The sequence below is a fragment of the Asterias amurensis genome, chromosome 1 (assembly GCF_032118995.1).
Source record: "Asterias amurensis chromosome 1, ASM3211899v1".
NCBI lineage: Eukaryota > Metazoa > Echinodermata > Asteroidea > Forcipulatida > Asteriidae > Asterias > Asterias amurensis.
Window position 1 is genome coordinate 24,263,881 of NC_092648.1, and position 26,821 is coordinate 24,290,701.

Consider the following 26,821-nt stretch of genomic DNA (forward strand, 5'->3'; position numbering starts at 1 on the left):
AGGAAGCGATGTTTTGGGATGTTCGTCACGCATAAAACGTGCATAGCTTACTCGTAAACTCCCCCAAAATGCATCATAAACACCACTTCCGGCCTATCTGTAAAGGGGTCTATTACTCGTTACCAAGTTCGGTTTTATGCTATTATTTTAAGTAATTACCAATAGTGCCTTTAAATGTGTGCAGTTCTAATGTTTTTGAATTTTATTGTGTTAGTGTGTATGTGTGTTTATTATATTTGATAAAAATGCTGAGAGATGACGTCGTGTTATATCCAGCTTCGGATTTAACAATGTTATACCTAGCCCTGGCGGCCTTTCGTTTTGTACTACAGTGACGTCCTGGACATCGGGGTACATTTCTGGGGCGGAAAATTTTTACAGCTTCATAACTCAAATCTTACCTGCAAGAAAGAACCAATTTCAACAGATTCACATTCCATGGCAGCATATATTTTTCTGCGGTGGGTTTTGATCGTCATATATTCTTCAAAAATCCGACATTCTCATGAAATAATGCAGCTCCCAACGTTAAGGAATTGCCATTTTTGTTCGTACTCTCACAATCTGCCGTGTGTGCGCAAGACGCACGACGCGCAAATTTAAAGAGTCCTATAAAAATAGGGCTATGTTATACCTATCTAATCTATCAAATCTACAGGTCTTGACCCTGCGAGACCAGATTTCAAAGATTATGTGGGAAAGCCGGAGTGCGTTTTGGATAAAACTGATGCCGACTTCGTTGACGTCATCCATTCGGATGGAAGCCTCCAAGCGTATGGACTTGAGGAACCGGTAAATCTTGTTTAAACCGCCCAACCCTTTCATAATAATAATATGTATTCGGGCAAACACATTTACAAGTACGTGAAGTATACTTGTAAACAAATATTTAAAACAAAGTAAAACAACAGCGGGATACCAAGAAGAGCTTTTAAAAACTAAAAAAAGTAACAACAAAATAACTATCGCCGAAAGGCGTATGTCTCCTGAATCCGAGAAATTAAAAAAAAAGCACATAAAAAAGCACATAAAAAAATACAAAACCAGTTAACAACTAGAATATGAAAGGCCCAACAAGCATAAAAAGGAACACAGATGAACATAGGAGATACTTAAAAAGCCAGAATTGACATCAAAATGAGTCTTGAGCTTTCAACTTCCCCCCCCAAACCCCCCAATCAAAAACAACAAGATGAGGAATTCGGTTGATGCCCGTGTCCCATGGGAATTCTGTCCGCCGGAGATTCGGTCCCCCATTTACATTGGAGGAGGAGGATTCAAAAGAGGGCGCTGTAGAAGAAGTTTGTACTGAGGCCGTGTCCGAAACGACGACTTCGGCTACAGCTACGTCTAGATCAGCGCGTCTACCAGTGTTGAAAAATAGCAGACGCGCGCGATCTAGCCGTAGCTGTAGCCGAAGTCGCCGTTTCGGACACGGCCTAAGTTAAAACTGTGTACAAACGTCTCCTGATAGCGCCCTCTTTTGAATCCTCCTCCTACACCTACGTTAATCCGACCCCTACGTTAATTTCCAATGAGGAGGACTGAATTTCCGGCAGACAGAATTCCCTGGTACCCGGCACTGATCTCCAGTGGGACAGAATTATGTTAATGGAATGAAATAAAGTTTGTTATAGGACGCACACTTATTACATTTGTGGGTGAATTTTTTGGGGTTAAATAAAGTTCAGAAATTAAGTGAAAATTGAGAAATAGGCAATGATGGGCAAATTTGTCAACAAACAAATACATTTCCCTATTTGCTTCTGGTGGTAAGCGGTGGATGAGTCAGTTTAAATAAAGGGGCTGGGCGTGACCTATAGTGGGATTGCGTCCTTTTACCATCTCTCTCAATGAGATAATGACATATAAATATGTTTAGAGTGAACAACGGGTACTTTTATCTCAATTTAGAGAGAAAGTTCATACCACTTTCACGAAGAGGAGTGGTGCAGATTTCACTCTCAAAAAAGCAAAACTGACACAACTCGGAAGAGAGTGAAATTGTTCACTCTTTTACCTAAAACAATACTAGTTTACATTAAAACAGAAACTACAGGTGCGGATGAATCTGCATGCCATTATACACAAGTAAATGTTATCAGTAAAGGAAACGTTATCTTTATTATAGATCTGTCCATGACATTTTGAAAAGATCAAGCATAGCGAAAATTGTGTCAAATTTTTGACCGTGATACACTTAATGATCGACTTGGAAATCAAAAACCCAACAAGTCAACACTTTTACGATCAGGAATTATATTATGTAGGCCTGACGCAATGGGAGTCTGTTCAACGCTAGGTGGCAGAAGACCACAATAATTGTCATAGACCCGTCGAAATACCCATTCCGCAATGAGGTACATGCTGGTCTAGATAGGGACCAAGCTTGCTAGCTAGCTAGACCAGCATGCACCTTATTTCACGGCTAAGACGCGTGTACAGAGAATTTGCGAAACGTTCTATGTTTACGTCGCTGGACATGTTCACATTTCCACTGGTAGGTCTGCTGCCATCTAGCCACCCCCCCCCCAACCCCCAATTGAAATTATTCTGTTAGTGCTGCATGTCATTGGGAGAGAACGACTTTTAAGAAGGGTGAAATAATTTCACTACGTGGTTTTATTTGGCAACAATCGTGAATAAAAAAAGGAATGCGAAATAGTAACAACTACAATTGTACGAGGCAGTTATTGAGTAATCCTGTCTAGAATCCTAAATTGTACACCATTTAGCAAAAGTGCAAAGGATAAGATTTAACAAATTTCTGAGTGTTGACTTATAAAAAAACCAAAACAAAACAAATTGTCTTATTTCTTTATTAGCCAACTCTCACAGTTTGCAATTTTGCTAAGTTTTATTTTATTCAAAAACCACAAATCGGGTCCAAAATCCCAAATAGAAAGACACCTTACATCAGAACACCTGATATTGCCCTACGCAAAGCAAAGCAAACGCCAACTTCGCTTGAAATTCCTTTAAAAATATATTCAGCCCGTTATAATATACAATGACGTAGTTGTTCAGACTAATCACACTCTCGTACTTTGGTGTCCATTCGACAATTTTGTAGTTCCATTCAAAGTTTGATTATTCTATTTTACCCTGGTTTTAGCTAGTATATAGTCACTAAACTACAATTAAAGAAATACTTGTTGCCTACATGTAATTATATTTAGCTCCACTCCTATGATCAACAAAACAAACTATTTTTTTGTTTAGTCTTGCGCATTATTTTCGGTATATGATGTGTTGTGACGTATGGAACTATGTATGCGAACAGAGTGTGTTTCTTCTATGCATATTTCTAAAAACAGTGCGGAGTGGTATCCATTGAGCTTGGTTGCAGTTTGCTCACAGGGGGCCTTCATTTCCCACTGGTACTTGGTAAGGTTGAAGGAGTTGGTTGTGGATCTGGTGAGTTTATTGCTTTATTATTTAAATCATAAATGGAGTTATTTCACTTGTCATTGTCTTAAAATAAATTGGCTTGCCTTTACAATACTTTGTAATGTTAACATCCATATGTTCCAATTACAGCTTGGCGTAGTGAACATAGTAATTGCTTGCCACTTTTGTGTTAGGCAAGATAGTTGACTTTCTTTGACGCAGTTTCTCATAAACATATAATGAGCTTTCATAAAAGATTATGGGACTCTGTTTTACAACCTGGATTGTAATTGATTAAATTGTTGTAGCTTTACTTAATTTAAATTGAGTATACTGTCTAAAATATGGTTGTTCTGATTTTCGTTAACAAAATTGTCTGTGTTTGCTTTTTGTTCATCATAACTCGTCCGAATGATATGACATTATAATAACCGAGAGTCGAACAAATTAATTAAATAAATTAAATCAACAATCAAGAATTTTTGTAAGTTTCATCGATCCCTTCTGAATGAATACTCCAACCCTTGGCATGGTGAGGAACACTAGCTCGACTCACAAGCGAACCCTGCCTCTTTTCGATAAGTGTATTGGGTTCTTTTATATGCGTTACGCAACACACGGGACCAACGGCTTTACGTCCCATCCGAAAGACGAAGCAATGGTTAGGTGTCTTGCTTAAGCAAACAAGTGTCACGACTGCGGATTCGAACCCATATTCTGCTGATCAGAAACACCAGAGTCTGAACTCGGTGCTCTTATTCGCTCGGCCACGACACTTCCACGCATGCAAAAATATTAAGAGAGGTGTATAGAGGTACCCTGTCCTTAAACTGTCCTTTTTCTTTAGAAATCCCTTGTGGGGTATTGTCCACTTTCAATTTACTAGGGTTTAATGCGTAACGCAGTAAACCGATTTAACACCAGGAAATATGCATAATTATAGTCAGGTTGCACAGTCGGGGCTATAAGCGATTGGGATTGTCTGGTTCCATTGTTCTTTTCAACCAACCAAAGCAATGCATTTGGGGAAAGGGTGCTTGTCTTTCTGGGAACCGTCATTGAATATTCTGCCACCGAGGAGTTAAGATAGATTGTATAGTTTCTCAAAATTCGGTACCTTCTTGGCAACTCGCTGGAAGTGGGAACCGCATTGAAGAAATCCAAGTGATACCTGATGAGGAGGACGAAGATGGGCGGCTACAGAGAGTGGTGAAGCCGATGGCTTACTAGCCGGGCCAATCGGGTGAGTCGCTACATTTTCAGACCTAATGCTGGGGCAAGTACAGCCCCAACAGTAACGCTAGTAGGTAACACGAGTACCGTGAATACGGAAAGGTTTCAAACATCTAATATGTATAAAGGGCCAATAATTGCGAACATCCCACAGATTAATAGTCAGGATATTTCACGGCCTTTACACGTAACTCGGGGTATAACGGGCCAACATTCTCAAAGCATGAGTATACAGGTACACAAGGACAAGAAAGGGCGGACAATCATAATTTTTCTGGCAGCTTGCCGTTTAATATGAAAGTTAGTCAGAGCTTGTGTCAGTCAGGCCAATCAGGAATAAGTAAGCCTAGTAGTTTAGTGTACAACTTGGCAAACTCTAGTCAATATTCAGGGTATTCCATACATAACAGGGATGGGGCATGTAGTAGGTTAGGAGGGACATCATCTTCAATAGAACTGGGTGGTGCCCAACTTTCAAATGCAGGGTGCAAAATAAGTACAGTAGGGAGCAGTAGCATGTTGGGGTCCATTGATTGCACAGCGGGCTCTTGAAGCATACCGATGGCAAATAACATGCAGCATATGAATTAACCATCAACCCCCTTTAATCCATTGATATCGGTTTGTAGCGAATTGGGCGAGGGCCTTACGCTAACCTTGAAATTTTTAAGATTATTCTTAGCGAGTTTGTGGATTTCGCTGTGATCTTATAAAGCAGAGTGACCCTATAGTAGTACAAATAGCGGTCAAGACACAATAATTCTTGCTGGCTGTAAACGAGGGGTGTTTTATAATATGGAAAGATAATAAACACAGGCATGGACCTCTGCATTTTTTGACTTATGTAGCAGTGTATTTGCGAGCTCATCTCCATAGAACACATAGAATTATTGAAATATTGTCAGATCGTACGCACAGAGAGCAGCAGCTCGTCCAATAAGGGGGGATGGCGTACTTTTAGAATGAGACAGCAATTAACACCAGTTAGATCATGGGCATAATTGACGATGAATTATGGGCATTGCACGTCACAGCACCATGTGTTAATCAACCTCTAGAACAAAGTGTACATAAAGAATAGAAGGGCAATACCAAGTTTCATTATGACCTTTCGGAATGATTGATCATTATTAGGCACTAAATGGCCAGCTTCCATAAATCAAGGGGTAGCCTATTGCATAATATTAAAATTAAAGACCTTTGCATCTCCTTCCATTGGTACATACGTATCTGATATTTCATATGTTTTATGAATAGGGTATAGATGGCCTTAGCTTTCGATCCAAACCGGACCTAGTTCAGAGGCATAAAACAAGTACAACCAAATACATATCCATTCATAGAAAAAGAGAGGGGAAATGGATTAAATGAAGAAAGAAGCGGGAAAGAAAGAAGCGGGAAAATAACAGTCAATCAAAGTTTTTTTTCAGAAACAATTGGTGGCTATGAACCAATACGAGTAAAGTGGCGAGGACAAAGGAGGTTTCATATGAAAGGATGGATTACTGGACCATAAAAGTGGTAAATGCATTGTTTGTTAACAATGCAGGGAAACATGAAAGGGTAGAATTAGAGAACAAGTTGCATCATGATGCAATTAACAATGGTCAGTTAATAGAGAAAAGCAAGATCAAAGGTACGATGGTGTTAAAAATAGGTATGAGGGACCTGTGGAAAAAAGAAAGGGGGTTACTTACATGAGATAGTTATAGTAACAAATATATAGGACAACTTTAAAAAATTAATTTATACTTGAGTTACAGAATATAACAACATTATAGTTCTCACGCAGAAGTGAAGTGGGGGTAACGGGAAGTTATTTAACACCAGTGTTTATGTTTAGTCCAAAGGGTTTGTCTGTCTTGAGTTGGTGAATCCAGTGTGATTCTCTATGCTTGCAGTTATATTTCATATGTTCATAAATTGCACAATTGGGAGGATCCCACGGGTAGTTTCATTGTTTCTAAGATGAAAGAGGATTGTAGACGCTTGGACCCTCGGCAAGATTCAAGATGTTCCATTACATGTCCAGTGCTGAGCAGTCTGGTTAGTATTTTACCGCCAGTCTGCAAAATATTGAATTATTCGGTTGGGTCCTGGGGCGAATTAGAATAAGTCTGCTTTATACTTGTTATGTATAAAGAGTTACACGGTTCAATGGTTTGGCGGGAACATTGAATAGGACTGGGTGTGGTACCCAGGGTAAGGCTTATCTGGCTATGCTATCAATATACACGTTAAAGCTTTGTTAATTTAGTCTTTTCTTAGTCGTTATATAGTTTAAACATATGAAATACCAGATACGTATGTACCAATGGAAGAAGATGCAAAGGTCTTTAATTTTAATATTATGCAATAGGCTACCCCTTGATTTATGGAAGCTGGCCATTTAGTGTCTAATAATGATCAATCATTCCGAAAGGTCATAATGAAACTTGGTATTGCCCTTCTATTCTTTATGTACACTTTGTTCTAGAGCTTGATTAACACATGGTGCTGTTACGTGCAATGCCCATAATTATTCATCGTCAATTATGCCCATGATCTAACTGGTGTTAATTGCTGCCTCATTCTAAAAGTGCGCCATCCCCCCTTATTGGACGAGCTGCTGCTCTCTGTGCGTACGATCTGACAATATTTCAATAATTATATGTGTTCTATGGAGATGAGCTCGCAAATACACTGCTACATAAGTCAAAACATGCAGAGGTCCATGTATGTTATTTACATAGTTTTTAACGATTCCTGTAAGTGGCGGCTTTCCGCTGTTGGATGTCAAAAAATAAATAAAATGTATAGAAGTAATTGGACGCCTATTATCTTTCCATATTATAAAACCCCCCTCGTTTACAGCCAGCAAGAGTTATTGTGTCTTGACCGCTATTTGTACTACTATAAGATCACAGCGAAATCCACAAACTCGCTATGAATATTCTTAAAAATTTTAAGGTTAGCGGTAGGCTATTTGTACTACTATAGGGTCACTCTTTTTTATAAGATCACAGCGAAATCCACAAACTCGCTATGAATAATCTTAAACATTTTAAGGTTAGCGGTAGGCCCTCGCCCAATTCGCTACAAACCGATATCAATGGATTAAAGGGAGTTGATGGTTAATTCATATGCTGCATGTTATTCGCCATTGGTATGCTTCAAGAGCCCGCTGTGCAATCAATGGACCCCAACATGCTACTGCTCCCTACTGTACTTATTTTGCACCCTGCATTTGAAAGTTGGGCACCACCCAGTTCTATTGAAGATGATGTCCCTCCTAACCTACTACATGCCCCAGCCCTGTTATGTATGGAATACCCTGAATATTGACTAGAGTTTGCCAAGTTGTACACTAAACTACTAGGCTTACTTATTCCTGATTGGCCTGACTGACACAAGCTCTGACTAACTTTCATATTAAACGGCAAGCTGCCAGAAAAATTATGATTGTCCGCCCTTTCTTGTCCTTGTGTACCTGTACTCATGCTTTGAGAATGTTGGCCCGTTATATCCCGAGTTACGTCTAAAGGCCGTGAAATATCCTGACTATTAATCTGTGGGATGTTCGCAATTATTGGGCCTTTATACATACTAGATGTTTGAAACCTTTCCGTATTCACGGTACTCGTGTTACCTATTAGCGTTACTGTTGGGGCTGTACTTGCCCCAGCATTAGGTCTGAAAATGTAGCGACTCACCCGATTGGCCCGGCTAGTAAGCCATCGGCTTCACCACTCTCTGTAGCCGCCCATCTTCGCCCTCCTCATCAGGTATCACTTGGATTTCTTCAATGCGGTTCCCACTTCCAGCGAGTTGCCAAGAAGGTACCGAATTTTGCGAAACTATACAATCTATCTTAACTCCTCGGTGGCAGAATATTCAATGACGGTTCCCAGAAAGACAAGCACCCTTTCCCCAAATGCATTGCTTTGGTTGGTTGAAAAGAACAATAGAACCACGTCTGAATGCGCCCTGACAACCCCAATCGCTTATAGGCCCGACTGTGCAACCTGACTATAATTATGCATATTTCCTGGTGTTAAATCGGTTTACTGCGTTGCGCATTAAACCCTATTATGAGCTAGCAACTATACGTGCAACTTTTGACATTGCAACAATGTTAGCTCACCATTTAACTGTTTACATCTGTTTTCATAAATATAAAAGTCATAAAAAAACTTATTAAAAAACTTATTGAAAACAGATGTAAACAGTATAATGGGGAGCTAACATTGTTTGTTATGTTAAAAGTTGCACTAATAGTTGCTAGCTCATAAATGACAAAAAAAACAACTTCCACACCGGTTGTTGGAACCCTTAATAATGCTCCAAACATGAATAATTCACAAATACAAACTAAAAGGTGAACATTTTAGCATGTGAACTTTTAGTGCACCCCAGTTAAAATCTAGGGACGAAGGCTTGAATCGTGTGGATCGATTGTTCAGACCCTACGTGATTGTTTGGGGTTTCCCTCTTTAATGGTTGCCTATACCACATCTAAAACTGAAATTTCTTAACCACTACACGAGTATCTTCAGGTATATGGTTCTTTCGAAAAAGAATTATAAAGAAAAACTTTACATGTAGTGGTTATATATTTACAAACACTAATTGTTCGGTGTACACATCTAATTTTTCAAATCAGAACTTAACCCCTTTAATCCTAACCCAATGTGTTTTATAAAATGGGTGGGATTCGAACCTACAAGGTTTGCACTGCTGGAGCAGATCTCTTACCGCTGCTAGAGCAGGCCCCATAGAGCTGCTTAACGGTGGATTTTGTGTTTATTGGGCGCAACTAGCAAACTTTTCATTTCATAACCTCGCTTAAGACATGTCAAAAGGTCACCAACATTTCCATTTTTATGAAGTACGTAAAGCTCTTTCATATGATGTAAAGATTGTCAAAATAGCTTATGTGGTTGAGGAAAACATGAACTTATTAAATACTGATGACTGTAGAAGAGACTAACTTATTGAAAGGGGAAAAGTATTTTGAAAACGCCTTGAACGCAGACTATACACGAAGCTGGGGCGCTTTATGGATGAGCACTGGAGTGTGGCAAGCCATATGCCCAATAATTCGATAAACACTGTTTATCGCCGAATAACATTGTTTATCTCCGATAAACTATGATTTTCGACCGATTAACATTGTTTTTCGAGATAAACATTGTTTATCTCGATAAACACTGTTTATCGAAAAACTATGGAGGAAGAAAAGAAAGAAAAAAAATAGGTTTTAGTGTTTGTAGAAACAAACACTAGGTGTTTGGCTATTGTTGGATCAGTGTTTGAATCAATAAAAAAGTGTTGTTAATAGCTCGTCAAAGTTCAAAAAAATCAAACGAAAATGTTTTCTCGATGTGTCATATGGTAAAGCATCAATGTCTGGTTTAGAAAGGTTAAAAGGGCAAGCGAAGGTCACCAACATACCCATTTTTGTGAAGTACGTAAGGCACTTTCATATGATGTACAGATTGTCAAAATTGCTTTAGTGGTTGAGGAAATGTGAACTGATGAATACTGACGACTGGAGTAGAGACTAACTAAACGGAAGGGAAATGTTTTTTGAAACGCCTTGAGAACAGACTACGTACGTAAAGCCCTTTCATATGATGTACGGTATAGATTGTCAAAATAGCTTGTGTGGTTGAGGATATAGGAGCTTATGCATAATGACGACTGGAGAAGAGACTAACTAACCGGGAGGGAAATCTTTGTTAAAATCGCCCTGAAAACAGACTAAAACGAAGCTATTAATGAAAGAAAAAAAAAACTAAATACAAAAGTAAACAATTCAAATTTTGGTCGCCAAGTGATCTCCCATCCAAATACTGACTGGATCCGATGTTGCTAAATTTCAATGACCGGACGAGAACCGGTGTTATCAATGCAGTATGGTCGTAGATAAAACTAATTAATTACTTTTGAAGAAAACTGACATGATGTTGAGAACGCCTCGAACGCAGACTAAATCGATCAACACGTGGTGCAGAGCGTGACTATGCTCCTTTATAACACCCCTTACAAGTATTCTGCCTGCTCATTGGTTTAGAGCGCGTCACATGACATGTCTTAGTTTTGCTAGACGACGGCCGTGTGATAGTGCGTCGGTTTGCCATGCGCTAGTCCGAAGACTAGCACACGGCGCCGTGCGCTAGTCCTACAGACTAGCACACGGCGTGCAGTACCCAGACGTCCGTTGCGTGCACGAGGATGATAAATTAATAGTCTGTAACCATTTCGGATTGCACGACACTACATGCAACACAGTCAGTAAAAGTGTTTGCAATCTGTATTCGCGTCGTCCGTGGATTGTAGCATTCAGGTCTGTAACTTAATGATAATAGTACAGTATTTAGAAATGTTTGGGGTGTTATAAAACAAATATTGACTGCTTACTCGTGCAATGGTTAAAAACTATGACTCCCTCAGTGATCCCCGGAGCGTTCTATTTTCCCTCGGCTTCGCCTCGGGAAAATAGAACGCTCCGGGGATCACCTCGGGAGTCATAGTTTTAATCATAGCACTCGAAGCAGTCAATATTTGTATACAATGCATCGCATACTTACACCTGGTGACCGCAATGCACCGCATGCTTACACGTGGTGACAAAGTACGTGTACATGTAATCGTAAAATCTTTACGCGCAATCATTGGGGAATTTTGTAGTTCTTTATACATGAATTTTGAAATTTTCAACCTCTCCTTTGAGCCGGAAGACAAAATCAAAATGGGGTTATGTCTGTGAGGCGTTTACGGAGATTTTAATGCCCTTTCCGATGATGTATTGATTGTAAAAATCCCTCATGTAGATCTAAAGTTATGATTTTTTAAAATAATAAACTTTGAATTAGTGTATCTCGTCAACTGATAACGTCATCGTGACTTAACAACTTTTGCATCATCTACTGGTTATTGTCTACCTGTGTGCAAAGTTTCAACTTAATGCAAGCTTCGCATCTATGCTTTTTCTTGCAGACAATCGACAGCGAGAGGAAGAAGAAAAACCAAAAAAAAGAAAAAACCGAACAATAACAAAGAGTTGTTCGGGCTGTTACCCGAACACCTAAAAAAAACGAACAAAATCAAAGAGTTGTTCGGGCTGTTGCCCGAACACCTAAAAACCGAACAAAAATAAGAGGTGTTCCGGGCTGTTGGCCCGAACACCTAAAAAAACGAACAAAAATAAGAGGTGTTCCGGGCTGTTGGCCCGAACACCTAAAAAGAAAAAAAAAAACGAACAAAAATAAGAGGTGTTTCGGGCTGTTGGCCCGAACACCTAAATATTGTTTTAGTTTTAAACAAACAGGCTTTTTCCGTTGATTTTTTCTGGGGGATGGGGTGTTCATAAAATCAGCAGCTTTAACGGTGTTATGAGTAATATATCCATTTAGCCACTGGACCGCCCAGCCACCTAATGCGATACACTGTATTATGCGGTAGGAGGAAACCTCGCTATAGCTTTTGTTTGTAGAAAATAAGAAACATCAAAATAAAACTAGGTAGTCAATAGTATGCCTACGCATTTGGTGAATCCACCTAGTTGTTTATAGATCATTATTCATTTTTCTGTTCACAGGTGACTTGACGAAGCTAATGATGATGAAATAATTTAGCACTTACCCAACCAAACGCTTATTAGTAAACACAAAGGAAACTGTATTTATCATTCATGGTGATATTGTCGAAAACTTATGCCTTCGCTAATAATCAGCATTGAGCCAGATAAAAGCCTTGAAAAGCTATTGTATCCATTTTATCATTATACAAAAATAATCGCCATAAATAATACCGTAGGGGTTTTTATTGTTCCCCAATGAGGACTTGTACAAATATTACCGAAAGGGTCAAAAATTGTGCGTTTAATTATAAATAATAAGCCTTGGCTATCTTTAAAAAATTTGAACTACGATTTCAGTAAAGTTACTGCAAGAATCTTGAAAAGAATAAACAAAACGATTTCGGCAAACTCGGGCGGTGCAGGGACTAGAGGGATAAAGCCTATGTATGTATTTGTTTGTGCAAAAACGTTGTTTCATTGCTTGTTTGATGTTCACAAATATAAAGGAAAAGCAAAGAAATACTTTCTGAAGTATTTCATTAATGTTTGTGCTAATTACTCAACTGTTGGATTAATAATTTGGTTCAGTCTAGTCTCAACAACTGAGCTTTAGTAATGGATTTGTGCCCAACAATTTACAAAAACGAACGGAAATTTACCAACAAGTGGTCATTATCATGATACACGGTTGCCCATCTATTGCATAGTCATATTCCAACTACTAAGCAGTTATTCTAAAAGGTTGACCAATATATGAGGAAACATGGTTATACAACGTTTGTGTAACTGTTACTACCCAAGAATTGGGAGACTTATTATTACAAACCCTTGGACATACTTAAAAAACCAAAGGTTGGGCAGAAGTAAATTCCCAACTTGTGTGTAGGTCGTTTGCTCAATCATTAAGCAATGACATTGACCAATGACCGTTGGGCTATAACTGCCCAATAGATGTTGAAGCTGACTATTGTACCAACGTTGGGCAATAAGTTGGGAAATTTTTTGCCCAAAGTTCTAACAGTGCACCATGTACCCAATCGCAAATACTCAGTAGGCCCCTAGGTACGTAAGCAATAGGCGAAGGATTAGAGTGCGTGCTGGTCTAGCTAGCGATCAAGTTTGATCGCTAGCTAGACCAGCATGCATCTCATCCAACAGTTAGCGCTTGCGCAATGGGTATTTGCGAATAGGTCTATGCATGTCGGATACCCTATAGTGTTGGTACGTAGGCATACGCACGTGAGTGTACACACATCATTTTTAAAGGTTTATTTGTAGTCACCCTCCATGAGCACAGAACCTCATAAAATAGTTCGTCTTTTAAAAGATGTGTTTCTAATCAAGTGCCTTCTTCGAGGACGTTCAAGATTCGTGTATCAAAAGTGTGTTACTGAAACCATGACGCAGGATTGTTGTCATGGACGATTGGAAATACTTCATTGTTTAACACGTTGCCAATGGTAACAATGCGCGATGACGCGTTTCGTCATCAAGCAATCAGGGTCAATTATTCTTTTAACCCACCAGCTTAAAGTCTCGTCCGGTTTAACACTCAACAAGAATTAAAAAGACAAACTTTGATAAATCCCCCCAAAATAAAAACTCTGTGTCATGAACCCTCGTATCTTAATTCTGGCACGGACGCCTTCGGTAATTGTCACTTGATGTACTCCGATATTGAGAATAGTGACCGAGAACACACCCTTGTTGTACAAAGTTGTGTACTTTAAGTGCATAATTCAACCTATTGCTTGCCATCATCCCTATAGGTTGTTTGAACTAAACCAATAACAATAGTGTTGTTTTTATAGCGATTGGGTATAACCCTAATGTCACGATCCATTCTGAGATATATTTTGTTTATTGATGCTCTTTTTATTATTTATTCACATGCTTTTGTATTGTCTTGTATATTCTTCCAATGAGCCTTTTTTACAACCATCATATCACTTCGAAAATGGAACAAGATCCATATGTACCCTTTAAAGGTAGGGTCTTATTCCAACCGCTCCCTAAGCCCACTCGCGAACGGACACCTGCCCTTAATTAAATTCTCTGATTCACATGGTTTTCGGGGGTGAACAATATAAAAACCATTAAACTCGACGGGAATACTTTCTCGAAATTGTTAACAAACCATTACTAGCTGCAATGATTCTAAGTACAATTTTCTTTTTTCTTTTTTGGCAGTTACAATATGTTACGCTCATAATATTCATTTTCCCAGTTGCAAAGCACACAGTGAGTCAGACTATACAATTGTTACATACAAGAGGTTGCACTCTGTGACAGCTGGAGAAATAATGATGCATGAGGGACAGGGAGATCTGGGGACAACTCAGCCGTAACATTGACCCAGGACACCACTCGAAATAGAAGTAGTTACTGGGATAGGGCATTTAGGGGTGTTCATCAGCAAAATTCTAAACGGCTCACCCGCCAAAAATTGAAAGGAAATCGTAAGTTAAATGCATTTGAAGTATTCAAGAGGCTGACTTATACTTTGTTTAATGAGTATGTGAATTTAGCCTTATTGACATTGGTCTCCATTGGAGTTTACGTACTGTCTAATAGAAATAGCGCTGGCGAGGACTTTGCAGAATAAAGGAAAGCACACACGATTAATTAAGGAAAATGGGAGTTAGCGTAGCCAAACGTCCTTGATGACCATGAATCGTGGTACAGATAATTAATGATGCCAGTTATTAGGCCTACTCAAGGGGCTAACAACAATTGACGAGTATAATTTTCCATCCTCTTCAGTTCGTTTTTGGATACCTTTTTTGGTTTATTTCATAGTGATCCCGATACACACAAAACAATTGTTTTCATAGGCTGAAAAGGTTTTTTGGTCAAATGATATTAATGGGGGTATACTTTTGTTTGTAAACAAATTGCCTGTATGTGTAAACAAATCGTGCGCGCTCTGCACTGCTCCAGAAATGTTTTAAAAGTCTTTCAGAAGAAGAAAAGAACATTAATATGGGAGAAAGGAGGGGGGTATTGGTGTTCCCAATAGACTGAGTGTACATATCTCGCGGGTATTCAAATTTCCACGCGTTAACATACAACCTCGTTCCCGGTGGTGTATGATCTCACCGCGCGATGTTTTTTCTTTATTAAAGGCACGGACTCCTTCGGGAGTCGGTAATTGTCCAGGATTAGTATCACACGATGTATTCCAATACTGAGTTTTAATATGCAAAAATTCAGAAAATCTGAGAACTTCTGGACTTAATCACTAGGTCACTCTGAGAAAAAGAAAAAAAGGGGGGGAAATCTGTATTTTACACGAACGTCAGATATATAACTTATGTTTAAGGAAATAGCGAGTAGAGTGTAACAACCGCAGCATCCTAAGCCCATTCGCGACCGGACACTAGCCCTCCCTGAGAAATCTGAAGTTCTCTGTATTCAATGGTTTTCGGAGACGATATTAAAACCATTAAACTCGAAGAGTATCCTTTGTCAAAAATGTTAACCAACCAGCCGCACTAATTCTCAGCAAAACAAAGTGTTTATTGTAATTGATTGTTTGAGTAGTTTAAATCATGGATCCTAATACGGGGCGAGCACCCCAGTTAACACGTGACCAACGAGTACAGCGCCCACTGGTTGACGGAGTCGAAGTATCGTAGCAGGTTGTATATGAAACACGCCCATTCTAAATCTCTACTATCATATTATTATTTCAGATACCAGAGTGAAGTGTAGTGCGGTGCAATGATGGCTCACTGCGAGGGAATATCGGTGGAGAAAAACCTGTTGATATTTCTCTTTGGAATCCTCGTGTGGTTTTACCCGCTATCCTGCTGGTGCCTCAATCTCACAGGTAAGTATTTAATTAACGAGGAAACTAATGTGGGAACGCAGCATAAGGCAAAGTATACCTTCGTTGTTTGGAACCGTTCAACCAAGTTTTAAAATGTACGTGAACATACACCCACCATTTTATTTAAAAAGGTCGCGTTTTTATAGATGTCGCCGAAAATCCGGAGCGATTTATGTCCTCGCAGAATTAAGGAATCAATAATATTGTAGAATACAAAGTCTTGAAAGCGTTATTCTGAGATTCAAACTTTGTGAACAAAAACTTAAATCTTGTAACTAATCACACCACTTGGAATTGAAATGTCTTTCGAAGTGCTTAAGACTGGGTTGCTGTAAAAATCAAAGATATTTTTAAAATGTTGGCAGACTTCAAAAAATGGATTTTGGCAAAACTCCATGTATGAGTAGGTATGGGTACACAATACAAAAAAAAAAAAAAAGTTATATCAGACATTGGTTGGCATGGTTACGGCCAAAATAAGATTTTCAGCAAATTTTCTAAGTTTTTACCTTTTTAAAGAGTTAAAATATAGGTAAATTGAAAGCACTGGTACGTCCAAAGAGGAAAACGTTGAAGTTTTTCTTTCACACATGTTGCACAACCATGTTTACTCTTTCAGAAAATGTTTTTAAAAATTAAGTGTGCGATCAACTTTGGATCAAACCACTATTTCAAATAGGGGTGTTTTTGTCATATTTTCTTATAGCGAAAAATAGGGGTATCGAATTGAGCCATAAGTCCGAAAGTGGCACTTTGTGGATTATGACACTTTTATAGTTGGAAGATAAGGTACCAACCTACATAAAATTCCTTTTTTTGTTTTGTTTTTTGTTTTGGTATTTTAAGTGCGCGAACACAGTTTTGCCGGAAAGTTATATCAGACAATGGTTGGCATGGTTACGGCCAAAATAAGATTTTCAGCAAATTTTCCAAGTTTTTACCCTTTTTAAGAGTTAAAATATAGGTAAATTGAAAGCACTGGTACGTCTAAATGGGAAAACGTTGAAGTTTTTCTTTCACACATATTGCACAACCATGTTTACTCTTTCAGAAAATATTTCTAAAAATTAAATGTGCGATAAACTTTGGATCAAACCACTATTTCAAAAAGGGGTGTTTTTGTCATATTTTCTTGTAGGGAAAAATAGGGGTATCGAATGGGGCCATAAGTCCGAAAGTGGCACTTTGTTGATTATGACACTTTTATAGTTGGAAGATAAGGTACCAACCTACATGAAAATGCAATAAAATTAAGTGTATTAAGTGCGACAACACAGTTTTGCCGGAAAGTTAGCACTTTGGCAGGGCAAAAACTCAACAAATGGCAAAAAATCATACATTATTATTAGGTTAAAATATCAGGATTTTACTTTTTTTTTATTAACCTAAGTGGAAGGGACTTGAGGTGCATTCAAACAAACTAAACTTTTGAAATCACTATATAGCCCGTTGCCATGGTAACAGCTCAATTGTGTTTTGGCTATTTTTTGCCAATTTTGGGGTCAAAATAACTGTATTTTAGCATATATTTGCAACTCCACCCAGCCAATGTGCATTCTTTTTTTCATAAAACCTTTCACATCAATACATTGAGTCGTCCTATGCTTAACCTGAGACAACAAATTTATTGCTTTAACTTTTACCCTAATGCTATTTTTAGAACATCATTAGCGCATGTTTTTAGAAATTTGCAAAATAAACATTTTTACCCTTATTTGGCCCTCAAAGTGACAATTTTCCAGGGGTCTCAGAATATTCTCCTTTCGGTTGTATTTCGAGCCAACATTGGTCCTTCCATTTTGAGAAAAACTTGGGCAATTGTATCCTGTTGTAACAGTACTGTCTACAAAAATGCATTTTTAACTTGTTTTCTTTAGATTGAATAAATCACTAATAAAATAATACTTATAGTCTCCCATCAATCCGGCACCTTTCATGAGCACCCTGTAGCCTTGTGGACTACCCAACATTGATCAAGAATATTTTTAATGACCTCTAAGTTTGGGATTTTATACTACCCCCCCCCCCCCTCCCGTGCATGTCCAGCCCCCAAGCATATCAAGTTTTGTTGACAATGCATTACAAAGCGCCTCCTTTGTTAAATGTCCCTGTTTAAAATGTCCATTGCACATCATTAATAGTAGGAAAGTTTGTGCTGTCTTCAGTCACCTTTAGGGAATATTTGCCATTTCGGTTGTGATTGGGCGATTATTTGTGTTTTCATGTCAGGGGAGCACAAATAGGCAACTGTATCATGTAGTGACACTGCCTCAACATGGTAAAATTTGAATTTGTTCTCTTTATTGGCGTTTCTTACATGCTGAACAATGATGTTGAATGAAAAAAATATAACTGTATACAATGCATAGTTCGAAGACTCACCCGAAGCTAATTTGGCTGGTAATAGTGTTATCCGGCCATGTTCCATTAGGGAACTTGGAAATTAATTGATTTACGTAACCATTAATCGTACACGCAGTCACTGATTATGTGATGCCTCTGTGCAGTGTTAATGACGTGTAAGACATTGTTGATGTTCAAACGAAGAACTGAACGTCCATTTTGTCAAGAAAATTGAACATTTTGTTTAAAGTCACCTGGAAATAGAATGTTTTTTCCTTCAAACATAAGAGTATATGCTTACGAACAATAAAACAATTTTTTTAGTAATTGTTTGTCACGATTTATATGTTTACAAAATATATAAAGTTGTTTGGGGGCTGACTACGCTTACCCCTTTTGTGACGTCAATCGAGGCAGACTTTGCTTGCAATGTGTATAGTAAACACACGTGCAAAGTACATGTACGTCCAAGTCGTGAGTTGGTACATTTCAAAAAGTGTTTTTCTGCATTCAGCCGCAATACACCTAGTTTTTCCTGGCATTGCCGAAAAAACAAACACGTACAAATTCACGACTTGGTCCGCACATGTACTTTGCAATTGTGTTTACTCTACGCATTACAGGCAAAGTCTGCCTGTCACGAACAGCGCACTTGCCGGGTCGGGGTCTACTCTTAAATTTGTAAATAACATAAGAACTGATTTTTTAAAACCTTAGTTAACTGTTTATTCACATTCCACTCATCAAAACACATGTATTAGTGACAAAAGCTTTGTTTTTAAAAAACTACCACTTCCAGGTGACTTTAAGATTGTATAGGCAAACGTAAATGACCACAAACATACCACAGAATCTCTTTGTGATGCATGTTTATACCATTGAGCGCTATAGTTTTATACTTGGAAGTTGCTTTGCTCTATTGTGTGCCTGGTTTTTTTTTTTTTCAATCAACATCATTGTTCAGCGTTTAAAAAGTAATAAGAGAGCATTATTTTTTCATATGATTATGAAATTTACAAAATACACCCTTTTCTTAAAGGCATGAAGTTTCTAGCAACACTGCTCAACAGTTCAAAAAATACAAAAACTTTCTTTTTTAATTATGTGATGGCTGTTTATACAATTGGGAGTTATGTTGTCATAAAATGCTGTATTATTTTTTGTCCTGGTATTTTGTCAGTCTTCATCATTGTTAAGCATGTAGAAAGTCATAAAATACATTATTTTACAACTTTAAATCTATACAATCCAATCGCCAAAAAGCATGAAGCTTCGGACAACACTGCTCCCCAGTTCAACAAATACCAAAACATTTTTTTTGAAATTCCTACAGACCAGTATCTTATCTTTCAAGCCTAGTAGCCCAACTTTCCTAAATATGCGTCTTTCGGACTTCTGACAAACTTAGCAACCCCCTCTATTTCCCAAATTGAACCTTTGTAAAAACACCCCTTTTTGAAATAATGGATTATTCCATTCACAATTGACTGTACCTGGGTCAGGTGCACTTTTGGAAAGACCAAGGGTGTATATTTACCATATTCAGTTGATAATATATTTGGTCTTTACACAGTGAAGCCTTCAACTTTGGGTAATTTTCAGAAAAGAGCTAAATTAGGTGAATTATGGCAATTTGTTTTATTTTTAACCGTTGGCATGGCAACCAAAGTGTAATGCAAAAACTATGCTTTCTTTTTACACTTTGGTTGAAGGAATTAACATGTGCAAAGAGTAAACAAAATCCATGAAAACAAAAATTCATAATTTTTTGTTATACAATTTGAAAATAAACACGTTTTTCCGAAAAAGGACGAAGTTAATGGCAGCACTGCTCCCCAGTCCAACAAATACCCCCAAATTTTTTTTGAAATTCTTACAGACCAGTATCTTATCTTTCATGCCTGGAAGCAAAACTTTCCTAAATATGCCACTTTGGGACTTCTGACAATTTTAGCAACCCCATGTATTTCCCAAATTGACTTTTCCTCAAAACACCCCTTTTTGAAATAATGGAATCTTCCATTCACAATTAACTGTACTTTTGTCAAACGCATTTTTAGAAAGATTAAGGATGCATATTTATCATACCCAGCTGAGAGGTCGGTCCACTATTTGGTTTTTACACAGTGGAGCCCTCAATTTTTGGTAATTTTTACTCATGAAAAGAGCTAAATTAGGTGAAATATGGTAATTTTCTACTTTTGACCGTTGCCATGGCAACGAAGGTATAAATGCAAAACTTATGCTTTATTTTTACATTTTGGTTGATGTCCTTCACTTGTGCAAAGTTGAAACAAAATCCATTTTTGAAAGTCTGCCACCACTTCTTTGATTTTTAGAGCAACCCAGTCTTAACACTATCGAAAGCTGCACAAATTAGGCTTCTACATACTACAACTTTGTATTTTACATTAATTTCAAGAGTGATTTCCCAACGTATTATGCATTCCCTTTTAAACATACAATTCACTAAAAACTTAGATCAAAAGGATTGCGTCTCAGATCTATAACGAATGCATTTTCAAAATTGAGTCAATGTTCATTTCAGCATTGGATCTCCGTGGGATGCATGCCAGCCAAAGCTCGCTCTATGGAGGGTATTCAGCAGATCTAGTAATTGACGGCAACTCAAACACTTACCTCAGTGGTGGGTCTTGCTCTCACACCGGTAAGTGTAAAATTTGAATAAAAAAATGTTTGCAAGATGCAAAGTACATAAAAGTGTTTAGGAGAGAGTGTAACTCGGGGCAACGAACATAAGAGCCTCGCATTGACCTTACTCACTGACGTCATCCAGCGGCCATCTTAGTGAGAAAACGGTGACGAAACAATCGAAACGCACAGATTTGTACGCGCGGCGCACAGGATTGGCCAATGAACAACCTCCTTTTGACCTCTAGGTGAGGGCGCCCTACTGAAATGACGTCATGTGCATAAGGTCTTTTGTAAATTTTTGTTTGATTTGTTGGTACCTGCCACTCATATCCAATGAGTCCCATTACAATGATATCATTGGGTAAACGTGCAATGGTTCGGAGGAGGAGGAATTAGATGAAAACGAAAGTGATGAATCAATATAATATGACAGTGATTGTGATGATTGTATTGCCGTGAAAAGATTGAACCATTGAACAAACGGATAATATGGTCCACTAAAACAATTAACGAAGGCATTGCACCACATCTCGTAATTTCATATTCTTTAAACCTACATGCCTCTGAAGAAGGTCCGGTTTGGATCGAAAGCTTAGGCCATCTACCCTACTCATAATACTTTAAACCTATTTCTGATACATTTTGATCTCTCTGAAGGAAAGTCAAAGTGTTCAATATTGTTACCCTTCTTCTGGCACAGTTTGACCTTTCATTAAGGTTTTAGCCAATTATTTGTCCGAATTTCATGTAATTCATGCCTCACCTATTATGTCCCTGTTGCAGGTAATGATGTTCATTCCTGGTGGAAGGTGGACCTGGGAGCAAACCACTGCCTGGGTAGTATCACCCTTGTCAACAGAAAAGATTGTTGTAGTAAGTCCTAAAAAGTTAATTGATCCAACTCACTAGACGTCATCAACATTAATATTGGATGCGCCATACTGGTTGGCAATGTCACTCTGTGCGCTATTCAGTGAAGTGCGCATTTTAGGCGACGCGGCGTTTACACATAAACCTTTTGACCACCAAAATTGTGAGTTTGGAACAGTCACCGCGTGTGACGTGCCTGCAAGGGGTCAATACTTGACGTTTGAAGGTAACAAGATTGACCTGATCTGGATGAATATAAAGAAGTGTCTGTAACCAGCGAGAACAATCATAACCATATTACTCGAGCTGGTTATATTTTAATGTTTTAGCAATAATTGTTGTACGGGACTTATTAATTGAACAAAGAGGGCGCTGTTCGTAAGGTCGAACAGAAAATTGTATATTGTTTGGTTGATAACTGGGTGAGCAGAACGAACAGTACTCAGATGTGGTATCTATCACTCCCTCGTTCGCAGAGTAATACCGTAATGCTACTCTCACACTAGGGAGAATATGCTAGCGAAAGTGCTTACGAACGGAAATATTTAACAATGGCTCAAACTTCGCAACATTCACCACAAATTCACTACGTTCACAAGTCATTCTCCACCTCCTTACGAAGATCGGTCACTTTATGCTGCTCTCACACAGCGAATATGCTAGCGAATATGCTATAGGAAGGACATATTTGACAATCGCTCAAACTTCGCAGCATTATTCGCCGTGTCTTCGTAAGCGTTGGTAATAAATTTGGAACGTTCACAAATTATTTCCCACCTCCTTTCGAAGATCGCTCAATTTACAAACCGGTTTGTTAATTTCAGCGAACGTTGCGAAGACGGTCATTCGGCGTGATTTTCGTTAGCATTGGTAACGTTGGTAAAGCGTGCGTAAGCGTTTGCAACGTTCGTAAAGGCATTAGCAAGCGTTGGTAAGCATTCGTAATATATTCGTAAGATATTGGTCAGGAGAGGGCCGACCGAGGACGATCAAGGGGTGAGACCGAGATGAAAATATTCACTATCCAACCGCCATTTTGGACGAATTCAACGCGAAATTCAAATATTCATGTTCGCCACTCTGTGAGAGGGGCAATACGAAGCGCTTTCGTACATTCAGCGAATGTTGTGAAGACGGTAATTCGCCATCGATTTGCGTAAGCATTTGGTAAGCCATTGGTACTGTTGGTAAAGCGTGCGTTATGCGTAAGATACTGGTAGGGAGAGGTTAAGGGCGACAGAGAACATCAAATCGCAACTTTTGGGCGAATTCATCGCGAATTTAAACATTCGTATTCGCAAGATATTCGCCCAAGTGTGAGAGTAGCATTTACGGGGGAAAAGGGGGTTTACAAAATTGATTAAACGCTGGCAAGAGCCATGCCGACGGACTAAACTTAAACTCAAGTTAGTTATTATGACAAAGAAAAGTCATGCATGGATGTATAGATTATCACAGTGTTTTTCCTGGATTTCTTGTTGACAAGAGTTGTTATCTATGGTTTGTCCGCTGACAGAATGAAGTAAAGAACATTCAGATTGGATGTGGTAGATCTTATCACAAATATAACAAGGGTTCTTCTGCAAAGAATATTGGTGTTGACCAACGAGTATGTCCGCGAGTATTTTAATGCAACAAGATTATGTAGTAAATGCCAAAACCGTTAACATGGGTTGTCCTAATATAACTGCACAAAACATCAAGCATAGTAAGACTCATTTTCAAATATTGTGCATCCTGGGTTGAATCAAGTTGAATAAAGAGTTTTACTTTCATTGACAGGCGAACGATTGATTGGCGCCGTCGTAAGGGCAGGCATGGAGAGCGACATTTTCAACAATGCCGCGTGTGGGTTACCAGTGACGTCAGACCAAGCATCGATCCCCGGGGGACACATACGAGTTGTATGTGACCCGCCCGTGATTGCGCAATACATCAGTGTGGACGACGATGTCTCTTATTTACAAGAAAATTGGCTAACACTGTGCGAAGTGATGGTTGAAGAGTACTCCATGGAGGAATGCCTTCAAACAACAAGTAAGAAAATAAGAAAATGAATTATGACAAAGACAGTTTTTTTAATAGTTGAATGGGGACAACTACAAACAAGGAATTTCTTTATTCAGTAGAGATCGTCTTGAATGGTAAACTCACTCTGTGACAGTATTTGCCAGAAATGGTTCTTGGAATGTTACATCTATTGCGTGATTGCGTATTTTGGTTTTTGTCGGCTGTTTGTCTGACTGACAGTTTTTATCAACTGCTGTCAGTTTTACTTGTTTTTCTGCGTTCTTATGGGATTAACCGCCTTTTGATTTAAAGGCAGTGGACACTTGGTATTTGTCAAAGACTAGCCTTCACAGTTGGTGTATAGATCTCAACATATACCGAAAAAAAAACCTGTGAAAATTTGAGCTCAATCGGTCATCAAACTTGCGAGATAATAATGAAAGAAAAAATACCCTTGTCACACGAAGTTGTGTGCGTTTAGATAGTCGATTTCGAGACCTCAAGTTCTAAACTTGAGGTCTCGAAAACACATTTGTGGAAAATGACTTCTTTCTCGAAAACTATGGCACTACAGAGGGAGCCGTTTCTCACAATGTTTTATACCATGAACCTCTCCCCATTACTCGTCACCAAGAAAGGTTTTACGCTAATAATTATTTTGAGTAATTGCCAATAGTGTCCACTGCCTTTAATATTTTGTTATATTTTGTTAAAGATGCAAATATCTCGGTGAAGAGATTTTCTTTTTGCGAAGACCTCGACCTGCTCTACTAGTACTACTTTATTTTCTGATTTTATTCAACAGCTACTGATATGTCGACAGCTGCAATGATCGGGGACCCGTCGTTCTCCATCTCCTGCATGTTCAAATTGATGTTTGTGGACAAACAAATCACCAACGCACGCCCTCTGTCGGTCCTTGACATGAAGTCGATGTTGCGCTGTTTCCAGCGGTGTTTGAGGATGGAGAACGAGTGTTGGTCTTTCGACTACGTCATGACTTCTGGTCAGTGCAGACTCTACGATGTAAAGGCTGGAGACTTGAAGGCAGATGATCAGCCAGGCTGCTTGGTGTATGCAGTAGTCCGTGGCTAGACAAGTATTGCAATATTATATAAAAAAGTAACTCCTTTAATTATGTAACAATACGGACGCATCTACCAATAAATGATTCGAGTTATTCGGAATTAATTCATGTTCTTGTTTGTTCGTTCGTTCGAATCAATGTCGTGCTTACAAAATCATTTCAAGTACACGAATGGGAGACTTTGAGACGCTAGGTGGCAGCAGACTTACCAGGTAAACTTCCATTGTTTACGTAGTTCTAAGCGTGCACACATGACCGAGAACAATGGGTTTTACCTGGTAAGTCTGCTGCCACCAAGCGTCCCAAAAGTCTCCCATTAAATACTTCGAATTGTCTTTGTTTCGAGTGAACGAAAGAACGCAATTAACTAGTTCTTGGCAGTCATGGATTTGTTTTTATCTTTTGTTTTCTCTTTATAGGCACTGGACACTATTGGTAAAATTATGTCAAAGACCAGTCTTCTCACTTGGTGTGTCTCAACATACGCACAAAATAACAAAATAATTTGAACTCAATTGGTCGTCGAAGTTGCGAGATAAAAATGGAAGAAAAAACACCCTTGTCACACAAAGTTGTGTGCTTTCAGATGCTTGATTTCGGGACCTCAAAATATTATTTTGAGGTCTCGAAATCAAATTCGTGGAAAATAATTTCTTTCTCGAAATCTATGTTACTTCAGAGGGAGCCGTTTCTCACAATGTTGTCACCAAGTAAGTTTTCATTTTGAGTAACTACCAACAGTGTCCACTGCCTTTAATCATTGTAAACCTAAAGACTGTATTTGAGTTCATCATATATACAGAATGGAATGTCGGGGTTTTAAAAGTTGGGAACTTGGTAAACAACATTTCCAAACGAACAGTTGAAAGGGGGCAGATGGCATCATTGAGTGCTAATTCATTATCAGATGAGCTGGATAAAGAGGCCATGGGTAAATTTCACAAAGGTGTATATAAGACTAGTAGTGTCTCGAGTTAGGACGAGTTACTCGTCTCCTAGGATCAGGTCCCAACTCTGGTTATAAAAGTGTTTGGTTTTCTTCTTTGTTTATCAATTGATGTCTGTAAGTCCAGCAAACAAGAGGATAATGCAACTTAGGGTCGAGAAAGGCACTCATGATACACACTCATCATGGAAGTAAAATAACTAGAAAGATAGTTGGTATTTTTTTGGAAGGGTTTCCGATTGGAAGAACTTTTGGGTCATTTTCAGGTCTAACTTTTGGGTAACATTATTATTATTATTGTTTACTGGATGCCACAAAACAGTGTCATGCCTAGCTAGGCGTATTAGGGTTAATGTTCTGTATAAGGAGGATATTCATCTTTGTTTTCAGTAATTAATTTATAAAAATGGGTTGTTATGTAAAATGAGAACTTACAAGAATTACTGAGCTGATTAAAGGCACTGGACACTTTTGTTGGTAATTTGTCAAAGATCATTTTTGTTCACCTGGTTTATCTCAACATTATGCATGAATTTGTGAAAATCTTTGCTCATTTGGTCTTTGATGAAACAAAAAAACCTTATTGCACAAAAAATATGTGTGCTTTCAGATGCACGAGAAAGGGTTCATATTATGTATAATGTTGGATAATAACCAAACGTGTCCAGTTTACAGTGTTATTTGGAGTGAGAAGTATGAGGATATGTATCGATGTTTTCTGTAATTTATAAAAATGGGTTGTAATGTGACATGAGAACTTACTCGAATTAGTGAGCTGTTTAAAGATAGTGGATATGTTAAGTTGTCAAAGACACGTCTTGGCACTTGGTGTTATCACAATTAGTCTGTATCCCAGACCCAAAAATCTCCGACTAGGCTCTGTCGAATTTT

At 38.5% G+C, this 26,821-nt stretch overlaps 2 protein-coding genes across 2 annotated transcripts in view; both read left to right on the forward strand.

Annotated features, from left to right (window-relative positions):
• LOC139939221 (pancreatic triacylglycerol lipase-like) overlaps window positions 1-26,821 on the forward strand; it is an 82,505-nt gene that overhangs the window by 4,380 nt on the left and 51,304 nt on the right. The window contains exon 4 of the mRNA XM_071935026.1: window positions 659-792. Within this exon, the coding sequence (XP_071791127.1) occupies window positions 659-792 (134 nt within the window). The remainder of the gene's footprint in view (window positions 1-658; window positions 793-26,821) is intronic.
• Window positions 15,914-25,121, forward strand: LOC139940237 (uncharacterized). Its single transcript, XM_071936466.1, has 5 exons — window positions 15,914-16,019; window positions 20,911-21,030; window positions 21,801-21,890; window positions 23,670-23,924; window positions 24,703-25,121. The coding sequence occupies exons 1-5, from the start codon at window positions 15,914-15,916 to the stop codon at window positions 24,990-24,992; spliced, it is 861 nt and encodes a 286-aa protein (XP_071792567.1). The 3' UTR covers window positions 24,993-25,121.